We start from the raw sequence: 15,950 nt of genomic DNA, 5'->3' as shown, positions 1-15,950 counted from the left end.
CAACTTGTTGTACTTCTCTTCACTAATCTGATCTTGATTGAAACGCTCAACCACTTGAACTCCCTTCAATGGTCAGCGAGTGCTTGCATCCTCCCGACGCAAGGCTTGTAAAAATCTTCTCCCGAAGACTACAAACGTTGTGTTCAAATTACAATGTGTATTCACTCATGAACATGGTATAAGCTCATCACTTAAAAAACTAAACACTCATAATTCAACAAGATCACATGAATATTTATGATCTTGAATACAAAGAAGAACTCTCAAATATTACAATAAAGCTCACGAATAATGCACCAAAGAGTTCACTTTTCTCACTGCCTTTAGAGCCCTATTTATAGAGTCTTTTTCGTGCTCACAAAGGCAGAGAAAGAATTATTCTAATAAAGGCAAGAATCACAGAAGATATTCTTGATTGTCGAAGAGTTGCCTTATTTAGAAGATGCTGATCCGACAGATGCAATATCGGTGGGGACAGCTCAGACCTGTGTCGGATCAAAACAAGCTCAAAAAGGAAACAATAATTAATCACATTAAAAACCAGTTTCCTGATTGCAATCCTTGAGCTGCACGAAAATATGACAGCAAATAATCCACAAAATAACTTTGGGTAAGTACCAAATATTTGCAATAACCTTTGTTTCCTTTATAAACAAAAAGAGGCAATATATGCTAAATAAGGAAGCATTTTATTGACCAAAAATCACACAAAAGGAAAGAGAGATTCCGAAAAATGGAATAAAGGAAACCAAATATTTTCCAATCAAATCTGAAAAATATAAGAAAGGAAAACAACTATTTCCAAAAATTATAATAAAAGGAAAACAAATATTTCCGAAAATTATAATAAAAGGAAACAATTAAACCAACCATTTTCTCTTTTAAGAAAAAAAGATATTTCTATAAAAATGCCAATTATAGGATTTACAATCTCCCCCTTTGGCAATTTTATAGACAAGGAATATCTATTTTTAAAAGATCCCTGCAAAACACAAGTAGGTGCTTAAAACCATAAGAGTCACAAAATAAACAAAAATGACTCCCCCTGCGAAAGTTAACCAAAGCACAGTTAACGAAAGAAACCAATAATAACCAGCAGGTGAACATAATCAAACCAAAAATAGAGTCACTCTCTCCCCCTCATTGTCTGAAAAAAATGCCAAAGAAACATAGAAACCAAAAGGAAATGAAACCAAAAGAAAGACACATGAAGTGTTCTTTTACAACTAACAATAGTAAAATAGATCAAAGGAACTGAGATTATCATGGGGCAGGAGAGCTGGATGCATGGAGAGTGGTCAATGAAGCAAGAATTTGGCGCTGAGTTTCCTCCATGAGTGAGAACCGGACAGAAAGACTTGTGATTCCTGTCTGGACAGCACCAAGATCAGTCGGGACAGCAGGAGTGTCAGTAACAACATTGCCAGAAGCAGGACTAGCCAGATTAATTCCTTTGACTTTTCGAGCAGTGGACGGAGCATGATCATCTTTGACAGTATAGGTTGGACCAACCAAAGGAGTAGTCAAGGTCTCATGGGACTTCTTCAAAGGACGTTGAGAGTCCAAAAGTTTGTAAATGACTTGAGGAAACATCAAGTGTTGCCCCTTACGTTTGGCACCACTTAGAGACATGATTTGGTCAAAAATAACAGCTCCAAGATCTATGGCGACTCCAGTACCAATTTTGAACAACAGGAAGGCCATATCTTGAGTGATGGTGGAGGAATGTGTGGTAGGCATCCAATTAAACATAGCAAACTTGAAAAGAGCACCATAGAAATGAGTGAGATCGGTGACACGAAGAGAGGTGCTTGGTTCCCACACCATAGCCTGACCAACCAGTTCAGACAAAACTTGATCCTTTGCAAACTCAATAGAATCATCAATCTCCACAGGGACGAGATTGAGAGCCTTAGTAATTTCGGACGGGCTAAAATTGTACCAATGACCCCTAACATAAACTTTATGAAACATGAAAGAAGATTGGTCTAATAATTCATCATTCAAATTTGCATAGAATTCATTAACAACCTGAGGCACAAACCCATCAAACCCAGACAAGGATCGCAACCAACCTCTTTCCTCTAAAGTAAGCAATACCCCAAAAACACGATGAGGAGCAAAAAGAAAATTTCGCTCACTAATAAAATGGCGATGGTCATAGAATTGCATGTTCTTCTCATTATCATTAAAACAGAATGTAATAGAGTGAGCTTTGAAAGAACCTGAGGTACGAGCAGGAGCACCTTTTTGCTTAGCAAGTTTGGACGACAATTCAGGAAAAGCCAAAGGAGTGGTGCCTTTTGGGTCCGATGCAACTGGAGAGGCTTCAGATGGGTCTTCTTCAGAGTCAGTCTCCTCAGCCAAATTATCAAGAGGTACTTCAGGATTGGGCTCGGTCAAAGAAGGATCCAACTCAGGCTGAGAGTCTTCCGTCTCGGGAGAGACATCCTCCGATGAGGTGCATGGGGGAGGATTGATTTTGGCCTTTAATTTAAAACGAGATAAAGGAGATGAATCAGAGATGGAACTGGTACCTTTAGATTTAGTCACTTTGGCCTTTTTCCCTTTCTTCGACTCAACAACTTTGGACTTACGTTTGCCCTTTGCCTTGGGTGTCAACACATCAGGAGATAGTGAGGATTCAGAGTCATGATCAGATGGAGCAGACACATCTTCAGTAGAAATTGATTTGGACTGACTAGTTGCCAAGGCCGGTTTGACTTTTATTTGATCTTTGGGAGAGGCGAGTGAAACCGTCGAGGCAGGAATTTGCTCAGCATCCAAATTCGGGAACGTAACTCCTTTGCTAGAAGCACCAAGAACAGATGAACTGATAGGACCCGAAAGAGCAAGAACCTTCTTTCTTGCTGAGGTTTTAGAATGACGGCCTGGAGTAGGAGAGACAGCAGGAATTGATGCTGGGACCGAAGGAGTGGCAGTGGGAACAGATACAGGAAGTGTCTCCTGCTGAGATTTCACGGACTTGGAAGAGGAACCTCGGCCTCGAGTCTTCATGACTGCTAAGAAAGAAACAAGTGAAACACACAAAGAAAGAAACCCTAAACACTTCGGTTATATGTGAGAGATTTAACAAGAAAACACTGATCATAAAACAACCAAAGGGACTCCGAATATATAAAGTATTCGGAACACAAATGAGGCAAGTTCAAGATTGGGTAACCGGATTTTTAGTGATAAATGCCAAAATATCTCCCTTTTTAAAACAAATTCTGTCACACCTCAAAATTGGAAACTTTTGAATATTTTTAGAATATATTGAGATAAAACAAATAAATTGCATAAATTAATTTTTCAAACCCCCTTTTTTTTAAGTGCACGGTAGATAACAGATTTTATTTTTCAAAATTTTTATTATTTTTTAAAACAAAATTGCCGAAAATAAAGTGTAAATTGCCATACCATATGTGTCCATGTAAATCCCAAGTCCTGTTCAGAAGAAACAAGATAACCATATTTTTCACAAATTAGAGAAATGAGTTATACTTCAAATACTAAGAGACCATAATTCGAAAAACATACCACACACAAAACATATTTGAGTCAATTCATTATATGTATGAGTCTTACAACCATCTTACACAGTCTAGAACAGGCATATGTGTGTGCAAGTGTAAGCAATTTGGCGTTTCTTTTTGGCCTTTTAAAGCTAGGGTCATTGCCCATATTTGGCGATTTTTAGCCTTTTTTCCAATTGTAACCATAATGGAGGCTATAACTCTTATACTGATGGTAGCCCTTTACGCTGGTAGAGTATCCTCCAATATAATTGCTAATTACCTGGTACCAACTTACTCAGTGTCGGCTTTCACACATCAGTATAGGTAGCTCTTTTCCAAAATGGAGCCTGAAAAAGGAACTGGATTAGGAATGCTCATACAAAGATAATGATTTGATCAAATATAAATTGGATGATCTATAATTTTTCAAATATGGTTTTGTATTCCAACAAAGTATAGGACTTATAACGATCATTCTCTAAAATACAAAAAAAATATGCTCATCAAATTTCTTCCAATCAGGACAAGAGATTTACAAAAACACATATGCAAGGAAAGATAATCAATTTATTGGCAATTTCAAATAAAACAAACCCCCAAGGACTTCCTGAGGGAATCAAATCTGACCGTGTCTAAGGCTTTAGTAAAGATATCTGCAATTTGTTTGTTAGTCTCAACATATTCTAAAATCAATGTTTTGTGTTCAACAAGTTTCCTAATAAAATGATGACGAATGTCAATATGTTTGGTGCGAGAGTGTTGAACAGGATTTTTTGGAGATATTAATAGCACTTGTATTATCACAAAAAATGGTTAAAGTTTTAACATCAAACCCATAGTCTGCCAACATTTGTTTCATCCACAAAAGTTGAGTACCAGCAGCAATGTACTCAGCTTCGGCTGTTGACAAGGAGATGGAGTTTTGTTTTTTACTATGCCAGGAGACCAAATTGTTTCCTAAGTAAAAACAACCACCACTTGTGCTTTTTCGATCATCAGTGTTTCCTGCCCAATCTGCATCACTATAACACACAAGGTTAGAATTTGTTTCTTTGGAGTACCAAATGCCTAAATCAAGAGTATTATTGATGTAACGAATAATTCTTTTTACAGCAGTCACCTGAGACTCCATGGGGTTCCCTTGGAAGCGAGCACATACTCCGACACTGTAACTTATGTCAGGGCGACTTGCAGTTAAGTAAAGGAGACTCCCAATCATACTCCTGTAAAGAGTTGGATCAACTTTCTTCCCATTTTCATCTTTAGACAATTTGACCGTGGTACCCATGGGTGTTTTAGCAGGTTTAGATGTATCGAGTCCAAATCTTTTCACAAGACTTCTTGCATACTTGCTTTGTGAAATAAAAATTCCTTCATCAAACTGCTTTACTTGAAGTCCTAGGAAGAAATTGAGTTCTCCTACCATGCTCATCTCAAACTCTTCCTGCATTTGTTTCACAAATTCCTGCACTAGAGAATCATTAGTAGAACCGAACACTATATCATCAACATAAATTTGTGCTATCATAATATTTTCATCAACATTTTTGATAAACAGTGTTTTGTCTACTCCCCCTCTCTTGTATCCCTTAGAGACCAAAAATTGAGTTAGTCTCTCATACCAAGCCCGTGGGGCTTGTTTTAGCCCATACAAAGCTTTTTGCAATTTAAAAACATGATTAGGATTGTAAGGATCCTCAAACCCTTTGGGTTGTTCCACATAAGCTTCCTCATTCAAAAAACCATTTAGAAATGCGGATTTTACATCCATTTGGAACAATTTAAAACCAAGAACACATGAAATAGCTAGTAATAATCTTATGGATTCAAGTCTTGCAACAGGGGAAAATGTCTCATCAAAATCAATTCCTTCAACTTGAGTGTACCCCTGTGCAACTAATCTAGCTTTATTTCTTATTATGGTCCCAAATTCATCAGTTTTGTTTTTAAATATCCATTTTGTACCTATAACATTGGTATGACTCGGTCTAGGGACAAGAATCCATACCTTATTCCTTGTGAATTGATCTAACTCTTCTTGCATAGCATTGATCCATGATTCATCATTTAAGGCCTCCTTCACATTTTTAGGTTCCAAAGTGGAGGTAAAACAAACAAATTGAACCAAATTTACATACCTCTTTCGAGTGACCATACTCTCTTCAAGATTTCCCAGAATAAGGTCAGAAGGGTGATTCTTTTTTACTCTGGTTGATGGTTCTTTTTGAACGGAGTCAGAGGAAATAACTGGATTTTCCTTCTCTGTTTGCCCTGTTGTTGTTTCGACAGACTTGTCATTTGATACGTCAGCAGTGGCTGTTGTCCCCTCCGAAAGCTGTGTTGTCGGATCCGCCACATCTATGAGCCTGTCAATTTCCTCCTCATGGGAGTACTCAGAAAAATCTTTAAAATCATATACAACCACATTAGCTGATTCCATAATAGTTTGGGTTCTCATATTATAGACACGATAAGCCCTACTATTAGTGGAATAACCAAGAAAAACTCCCATATCACTCTTAGCATCAAATTTGCCTAGATTCTCACGATCTCTAAGAATATAGCATAGACACCCAAAAACATGAAAGTAGTTAACATTGGGTTTTCTACATTTCCAGATTTCATAAGGACTTTTGTTTGTACCTGGGCGCAGAAAAACACGATTAATTGTATAACAAGCTGTATTAATAGCTTCTGCCCACAATTTCTTTGTGATTTTTTTGCTGTTAAGCATAACTCTGGCCATTTCCTGCAAGGAACGATTTTTCCGTTCCACTACCCCATTTTGTTCAGGGGTTTTGGGAGCAGAAAATTCATGCAAAATTCCAAATGTTTTACAATAATCATCATAAACAGAATTTTCGAACTCCTTACCATGATCACTCCTTATTCGTACAATCTTTCCAATGTTATAATTTTTTTCAACTCTCAATCTTGTACATAGTGTTTGAAAAGCTTCAAAAGTATCTGATTTCTCTCTTAAAAAATCTACCCAAGTAAATCTAGAAAAATCATCCACACAAACAAAAATGTATCTCTTGCCATTAATACTTTCAACTTGAATAGGACCCATGAGATCCATATGCAATAATTCTAACACATTTGAAGTATTAACATCAGACAATGCTTTATGGGAAATTTTCAACTGTTTTCCCAATTGGCATGATTCACACTTACCAAGCGATTCTTTACCCAACTTGGGTATACCACGGATGAGACCTGCATTAGCAATCTTTTTCAGGTTTTTGAAATTTATATGACCAAGTTTTTCATGCCACAAGTCAGTAGTATTAAAGCTTGATGAAGATGCATGACATGTGAATTTTTGTGTGAGAGTGTAGCAATTATCCAAAGAACGAGAGCCTTTGAGAATAATATCACCATTTTGATTTAAAACATTACACTCATCATGTGAAAAATTAACATAAAAACCTTGGTCACAAATTTGACTTATGCTAATTAAGTTGGCTTTCAGCCCATCAACAAGAAGCACATTTTTCAGTTTCGGTAACCCTTCAATGTTTAGAGTACCTTTACCCAGAATATTTCCTGTCATTCCATCCCCAAAAGTTACTACTCCACTCTTCAAGGATTTGAAGTTGGTAAGTATGTTGGCATTACCTGTCATATGTCTCGAACAACCGCTATCAAAGTACCATGAACTAGATGCATGCATTTTGTGACAGGTAAAAGTAGCCAAGCAAACAGAGTTAACTTTCTTGACCCATACTGTTTTTGATTTTGAATTTCTTTCGGTCAAGAATTGATTCATACCACCAAAGTGTTTATCATAATTCTTTTTGAACAATTTTAACAGAGAAAAACACTTAGGTCTTATGTGACCTTTCATCCCACAAAAATGACAAACTGGTACAAAATGTTCAATGTTTATTTTTGGAGAAATTTTCTTCAGTTGTAGATCTGTTGCAACAGATGGCAACTCTGTCCTCTCAGCATCATGACTTGTTCCTGCAACACGGTTAGTTGACACAACAGACGGATAATTCATAGATTTTACAAAAACTGTTTTTCTTGAGGACTCAGATCCATTAGATCCTAATCCACTGTAGTCACCAACCTTTTTTCCTACAGAAAGAATATCATCCAAAATTCCAGATCTAGGATTAAGCATTTTGACACCTTTTTGCAAAAACTCAATTTCTTTATTCAAAGAAACAATTTCATCATTTTTGGAGGCAATAATCATCTCAAGACTTTCAATTTTTTTAACAAAATTTTTATTATTGCCAGCCATTAGACGATTCTCAGAACATACTTTCAGCCATTGATCATACATTATTTTATAAGACTCTTGTAATGACTCCTCATCTAAATCAGAATCATCAGAATCACTATCTGAATTCTCATTGTTCTGAATAGAATTATTAAGGCATAGTACATCCTTGTAATTGAAAACAATACCTTTGTGAACAGAGGTTAAGGCAACACTATTTTCCTCCTCATCACTCTGTTCAGAGTCTTGATCACTCCATGTGGCTGTCATGACTTTCTTTTTCTTTAAGGTATTTGCACACTCAGATTGAATATGTCCAAATCCTTCACATTCCCTGCACTGAATACCCTTTTTATTAGTCTCAAAGGGTTTAGAAAAATTACCTTTTGGGTTTTTGGATATGGCCTTTTTGTTTCCCAATTTCTTTATGTATTTTTGGAAATTTTTTGTCAACAGAGCCATCTCATCATCCTCATCATCTGAACTTTCCTTCTTTTCTTTAGAGGATTTCAAGGCAATAGATTTTTCCTTGTTTTCCTCTGTCTTACCTTTTTGTCTAATTTTTTGGTTTAGCTCAAAAGTTCGAAGTGAACCCATCAGTTCCTCTACTTTCATTTTTTCCAGATCTTTTGCTTCTTCAATTGCTGTTAGCTTTGTCTGAAACCTGTCAGGGAGAACTCTAACAATTTTTCGAACCAAAACATTTTCTTCAAGTTTTTCACCAAGAGCAAAATATTCGTTAGCAATATCTGACAATTTCTCATAAAATTCAGTGAGGGTTTCATTTTCATTCATTTTCAAATTTTCAAATTTTGTTGTGAGCATAACAAGCCTAGAACGCTTGACATCAGCAGTTCCTTCAAATTGAGTTTGAAGAATTTGTCAAGCATCTTTGGCCGAAACACATGAAGAAATCAATTTAATGTAACCTTCACCAACACCATTAAAAATGGCATGTAATGCTTTATTGTTGTAACGGGACAGTTTATCTTCAGCATCAGTCCATTCAAGTTCAGATTTTACCTTAGTTATATCATCGCTTTCTGCTGGAGGAGTCCAACCACTTAAAACAACTCTCCAAGCCTTTTCATCTTGAGATTTGATAAAGGCTCTCATTCGAACTTTCCAATATGGATAGTTTGAATCGTTGAGTAAAGGGGGGTGAGTTATGGAACCTCCTTCTGTGAAAAAAGACATTGCAAGAACAAGAACAACAAACGGAATAAACCAAGATCACACTCAGAAATGAGTGACCTTCTCTGATACCAATTGAAATTCCGTTTTTAGTAATTACCAAATTAATTAAACCAAGTAAATTAATTAAAGTGCGGAATGGTAATTAACTGTTTACACAGATTACAGTTCTGTCATGACAGAAATCAAACTTGTCATGACAGAAACTGAACACAATAAAAAGACAGTGCAAAACAGTAAAGAACACAGCGAATTTTTACAAGGTTCAGAAATCCTTTCGGATAACCTAATCCTTGGGGCCACGCCCAGAGAATAAAATCAATTAATAAAGAATCACAAGTACAAAAACATTGACTTAAACAAAACAAGACTCCCTCTAGAGATTTGCCGCAACTTGTTGTACTTCTCTTCACTAATCTGATCTTGATTGAAACGCTCAACCACTTGAACTCCCTTCAATGGTCAGCGAGTGCTTGCATCCTCCTGACGCAAGGCTTGTAAAAATCTTCTCCCGAAGACTACAAACGCTGTGTTCAAATTACAATGTGTATTCACTCATGAACATGGTATAAGCTCATCACTTAAAAAACTAAACACTCATAATTCAACAAGATCACATGAATACTTATGATCTTGAATACAAAGAAGAACTCTCAAATATTACAATAAAGCTCACGAATAATGCACCAAAGAGTTCACTTTTCTCACTGCCTTTAGAGCCCTATTTATAGAGTCTTTTTCGTGCTCACAAAGGCAGAGAAAGAATTATTCTAATAAAGGCAAGAATCACAGAAGATATTCTTGATTGTCGAAGAGTTGCCTTATTTAGAAGATGCTGATCCGACACATGCGATATCGGTGGGGACAACTCAGACCTGTGTCGGATCAAAACAAGCTCAAAAAGGAAACAATAATTAATGACATTAAAAACCAGTTTCCTGATTGCAATCCTTGAGCTGCACGAAAATATGACAGCAAATAATCCACAAAATAACTTTGGGTAAGTACCGAATATTTGCAATAACCTTTGTTTCCTTTATAAACAAAAAGAGGCAATATATGCTAAATAAGGAAGCATTTTATTGACCAAAAATCACACAAAAGGAAAGAGAGATTCCGAAAAATGGAATAAAGGAAACCAAATATTTTCCAATCAAATCCAAAAAATATAAGAAAGGAAAACAACTATTTTCGAAAATTATAATAAAAGGAAAACAAATATTTCCGAAAATTATAATAAAAGGAAACAATTAAACCAACCATTTTCTCTTTTAAGAAAAAAAGATATTTCTATAAAAATGCCAATTATAGGATTTACAACAAGTGTTTGTATTCCAAAACTTGTAAGGGATATGTGATCATTGTTTGCTTATATGTGGATGACATGCTTATTCTAAGTAATAGCATGAAAGGGATAGAAGAAACGAAGAGGTTTCTATCATCAACCTTCAAGATGAAAGATCTTGGAGAAGTTGATACCATACTCGGTATCAAAGTAAAGAAACATAGTGGGGGTTTTGCGTTAGGGCAAGCCCACTATGTTGAGAAAGTATTGAACAAATTTAACCATCTCAAGGTTAAAGATGCCAATACTCCACGATCATAGTGTAAAACTAGAGAAGAATGAAGGAAGAGCGATGGCTCAATTAGAGTACGCTAGTGCTATAGGGAGTCTAATGTACGCTGCCCAGTGTATTAGACCTGATATAGCATTTGCAGTAAGTAAACTTAGTAGGTTTACAAGTAATCCAAGTGTGGATCATTGGAAGGCAATTAGAAAAGTCCTAGGTTATCTCAAGAAAACCAAAGGACTAAGCCTTCACTACTCCAAATTTCATTCGATATTAGAAGGACATAGAGATGCAAGTTGGATATCCAATCTTGAAGACAACTTGTCCACAACTGGTTGGGTATTTACACTTGGTGGAGGTGCAATTTCTTGGGGTTCCAAGAAACAAACCTGTGTATCTTATTCCACTATGGAAGCAGAGTCATAGCTCTAGCTGCTACCGGCAAAGAAGCCGAATGGTTAAGGGATCTGTTGATAGAGATTCCCCTAATCAAAGATAATGTATCCACTATATCGATACATTGTGATAGCCAAGCGGCATTGGCTAGAGCATACAGCGGAGTGTATAATGGGAAGTCTAGACACATTAGTCTAAGACATGGATATGTAAGAGAATTGATTCAAAGAGGAGTCATCTCAATATCCTATGTGAGAACAAGTGAAAATATGGCGGATCCTTTCACTAAGCCACTAACGAGGGATTTAGTGGCTGCATCATCTCGAGGGATGGGACTTAAACTCCCTAAAGAAATTCACGTTTGATGGTAACCTATCTTAACACTAGTTATTCAACTAGTGTTAGGTTCAATAGGTAACAACAAGTCAATCAAGTGAATATTAGTTGTACTCAAAACAAGTCCCATCTGAGATATTGAGTACTTGTGTGTTACCAAGTGGAGGGTTAAAACCGAAAGGTTTTTTAATAAAATTCAGTCTTGTAAAGACAAGTATTTTTGGTAACAAAATACTGTAAGAATTCTACCTATATGGACCTAGGGATGGTGCCGCCTCTCATGAGAATTGGGAGTATTCTCAAGAACGTCCATGAATGGAAAGTGCACATGGTCATTAACGGTGCAAAGCGAGACATAGAGGTCTCAAGTGAACATCGCAAAGGTGTGTGTGTTATCACCGATTTGTCATCATGAAAATATGGTTCAATGCCTAGTGCAACCTAATTTTCGACAAATTTTGTGATAATTACACTATAGTAAAGTTCAAGTTGAAAAATACTTTGCTTTATGCACTAATGCAATGAATCCTATAAGAGAGAGTTCTTATTTAATCAAGTGGGGGATATGTTATATTTCAAAATATAATGATTGATTAAATGAGTGTTACAATAGATAACTATTTAATCTAGTGGGAGAATGTTATATTATTTTATAATATAATGTAATATTATATTATATTATAATATAATGTTTTAGATTAAATATATGTGACAAAGTGTGTCACATATTGTAACATATAATAGAGAGTTACAATATTTAGATATATCTAAATAATGTAACATATTTGGTGCTACAAATTTTTAATTTCCAAATATTACCTTTTATTGTGTAAAATTGTTGTTACACAATATTGAGATGAATTTCATAAAGCCATATGTGATATGGCTATTAGAGAAATGATTTTAACCCCAATAATGTGTTTTGGGAGTTACAAAATCATTTGGGAGGGTTCGGAACCGTTTGGAAAAATAACACATTTTTTGTGCTGAAATTGGTCGGTGGCCGCGGCCACTAACATTCAGTGGCCGCGGCCTGTGGGTCAAAGACCAGTGGCCGCGGCCACTAATGTCTCTGGACGCGGCCACAGGCTAAAACTGACCAATTTTTCAGTTTTTTCAATCTTTGTTGAACGACTCAAAAAACCCAAATAACTCCCAAATTTCATTTTTAATTCCATATTAATCTAATTAAACATTGGTAACAGCCATGGGGGTTGGTGGAATTTGAAATTCAAAGGGTGTCTCTAAACTCTATAAATAGGAGCCTATAGCTCACTTGTAAGACACAACATTTCTATCCATTAGAGCACTTGACTAGAAACACCTTGAGGCTTGATAATTCCAGAAAGCTTTTCCAATATCTGAGAGAGATCCCTTAGTGCTTGAGTTAGGGAGAAATAAGCTTTTGAACAAAAGTTTTAAACCTTGTTCAAGTTGGTGATCCCCAACCCTCTTCACTTAGGTTGTGTAAGTGAGAGTTTCTTGTATTTCAGTTCTTCTTTCTATTGTATTGTTTTCTTCTTATTCTCTTGTTCTTTTTACTTGTATTTCTTGCTCAAGAGTTGTAATCTTATCTTTTCTTTTGTTTCAAACACTTTAATTTATTCGTAACATTTTGCTTAGAGTTGTATTTTACTATTCTCTTCTTCTTCTTCATCTTCTTCATTTTTTTTGTATTATTTGTATTTTCAGTTATAGAGTTGTAACACTTTATTTAATCTATCCTTGTTTATTGTAATATTTTGCATAGAGTTAACATTTTCTTACCATTTCTATTGAGACAATTTATATTTTCTAACAGAAAATTGGTGCCAACCTACCCAAAATAACCCGACCTCCTCAATTATGGTTTTTAAATATATATAATTGATATTACAAGCTTAAGTAAAAGACTATTGTAATGGGACTTTAGACTATTGTTTATTTATGGTGGTTAATTGTATTTAGAGTTGGACTTTAGACTGGATTGATTTTAATATTTTCTTTTAATTTTATAGATGAATTAAGATTTAATTAATTCTAAGAAAGACTGCTCAATTATATAAATAAATGAGTGAATTGAATTTTATCTCATATTTGAAAAAGTTCTATCAATTAATTTAAAATATTATTTTTTACAATAAATCTAAACTAATTAATAAAAAAAAATTCTTTTGTTTTAAATTTATTTCAAATCATTTGTGTTATATGGTAAATTTACAATTTACCACGAGGATGACCTCACTAATAACTAAACTCACCATGGTGCGATAAACTAGTTCACTCATCTCAAAGAAGCAAGCTCCCAATATCAAGGAAAAGTTACGAACATACAACAAATAATAGTAAAAAATAGTCGAGCATTCAAGCCCAATCAATGTATGCATTTTGAACATGGAAAATGTGAATTTTGCACTTAAGGCATTTGTTGTGAGTGGAATGAGCACTTAATACATTTATTGTAATTAATGTCATTTAATTGTAAATGGACAAAGTATGACCTAATTATTGTAATGGGACCTTATACTATCTTATAAGTAGGTGAACCCAACACCATTAGAGGGTGGCCGAAAAATAATGAAAAACATTACTCTTTCCAAAGTGAACGAAGACTCAGCCATAATCAGGCTAAACCACTATCATTTTTTGTGTTTCTTTAAACAATTATTTGCATATTTCTCTAAGTACTCACTATTCTAAGTGGGTACTCGCATATAACAATGTTGTTACAAAATTCATCGAACAACACTTTCAATTATATCACTCTTTAATCTTCAAATATATTTTTCTATAAATTTTGTATTGAATTTGAAATCGAAATTTTTTATTTAGAAATATAAATTTTAGAAAGGCATATATATCTAGGTGAGTTAACCTTCCTAATTTGTGGGTTGGAAGCACTTGAGGCTAGCTCGAGTAGCTAGGGGGTTGTGTGTTGTCTTCAGGGGCTTGAGTTTGAACTCCAAGTTGTACAATTAAAGAAAATGATTTTCTTTTAAACTAATGTATAAAAATATGGTTTTACCATATTATTAACTTTCTCAAATTAAAGTTTTTTTTTTTTAAAAAAAAAGCATGTAATATATGACATTTTAATCAATTAAGTTTCAAATTTAACAACTTAATTATACCAAAATTATGGCTTATTTGTTAACTTATATATTTATATAGGAATCTTAGAGCCATATATTTTAAAACTAAAAAAAAGGCCATAAAAACAATAATAAATTAAAACTCTCTTAGAAATAATTAAATGGCAAAAAAAGTCATATATAGTGTAATTTCTACAAAAAAAATATTGGCTAGGTTAAGCAATAAAATTTGTTTACATAGGTTGGTTGTGAGTTGGCAAATGCCAACTTGACAATGAGATTAGATTGATAAAAAATCCTCTCAAATAAACTAATGAATACCTATAAATTTTATATAACCAGTGTATACGAAATAATGCCTAAAAATATTATTTTTTTCTTTGTTGTTGTTTTTTAGTCGTCGTCAACAACTAAAAAGATTTTAGAAGCTATTTCTGAATTGCTGCCTATTTTTTTTTTTTTTTTGTATTTTTGCGATATTGGTGAACATTTTTGGCTGACTTTAACAAGTGAAAGCAAATTTATTCCAAGATATATAATTAATTTAGTAATAATAAATTAAATATAATAATGGCACAAAAACTATATAATTAAACCAAAGATAAACAAAATGTTTAGATTTTAAAAGTAAAAGAAAAAAAATAAGTTAAGTTGGTTGATAAAGAGGAATAGGTAGATTTATAAATGGTAAAAAGTAAATATGAGGGTCACCTATAGAATAAAAATAATAAAGTATGGTATACCACCTACGAATGTCAAAGTTGTTACAAGTAGATGACGATGACGGCGAAGATGATGGCTTTTCTTAACATAATAAAATAAAAGGCTTTTATGATAACAACTTATTAACTCGTAATCCTTTCAAGTGGTCAAAGTCAATCTAGGTGAGCGTGGCGACTAGGAAGGAAGAAATAATCATGATTCTTCTTAATAATCCTCCATCAAGCACAACTTTAAAAATTAATTTATATTTATATATACACACACGATTAATGATAGGTGTACTTAAAATAAATTCTCAAACATTGTTGTAATTTAAATAAACGTGATTGAACGATAAAAAATTATCACGTTAACTTATATAATGTTAAGTGTATTTTTAGATACACATATTATTATTTTTATTTATATATATATAGAATAATTCTTAAAAATAGCATGCTATGATAAAACACTCATAAGATAAGATCTAATTTTAGACATGGAAATAAATTTTGGCTTAAGTTTTTTTTTTCTTTTTATAATGATGTTTATTGTATTCCTAGCAAGCTTCCTACAACATTTAGAGAAAATTAAAATAATTTATAATATCAAAATAAAATTTTAAATAATATATTGCTCGAGTATCTTTTTATATATATATATATATAGAAAGACAGATTATTTATATCTTATTTTCGGCAACTTAAATCATTTAAATTTTTTTTTAGAAAATCTGATTATAATGAATATTGCGAATAAAAAATTTCAAGTATATTTATATAAGAGGTTTCTTTGGTAGGGCTCTAAAAAAGAGCTTTACTGTAGGGTTTTTTAGTGTTTCTCAATTTTTGAATAGTTTTCGGCGCGATTTTTTTTTATGACCGTGTATATTGTAGTTATTTAGAGCATCCTGCAAATTTTCAGA

At 34.0% G+C, this 15,950-nt stretch overlaps 1 protein-coding gene across 1 annotated transcript; it reads right to left on the bottom strand.

The window, feature by feature from the left end:
* Positions 1-1,263: 1,263 nt before the first annotated feature.
* Positions 1,264-3,018, bottom strand: LOC133784893 (flocculation protein FLO11-like). Its single transcript, XM_062224160.1, has 3 exons — positions 2,110-3,018; positions 1,840-2,031; positions 1,264-1,542 (listed from the first exon to the last, which is right to left on the bottom strand). The coding sequence occupies exons 1-3, from the start codon at positions 3,016-3,018 to the stop codon at positions 1,264-1,266; spliced, it is 1,380 nt and encodes a 459-aa protein (XP_062080144.1).
* Positions 3,019-15,950: the final 12,932 nt, after the last annotated feature.

Source organism: Humulus lupulus, chromosome 6 (assembly GCF_963169125.1).
Source record: "Humulus lupulus chromosome 6, drHumLupu1.1, whole genome shotgun sequence".
NCBI lineage: Eukaryota > Viridiplantae > Streptophyta > Magnoliopsida > Rosales > Cannabaceae > Humulus > Humulus lupulus.
Note: the sequence above shows the minus strand (reverse complement) of the source record. Positions and strands in the feature narration are given on the sequence as shown.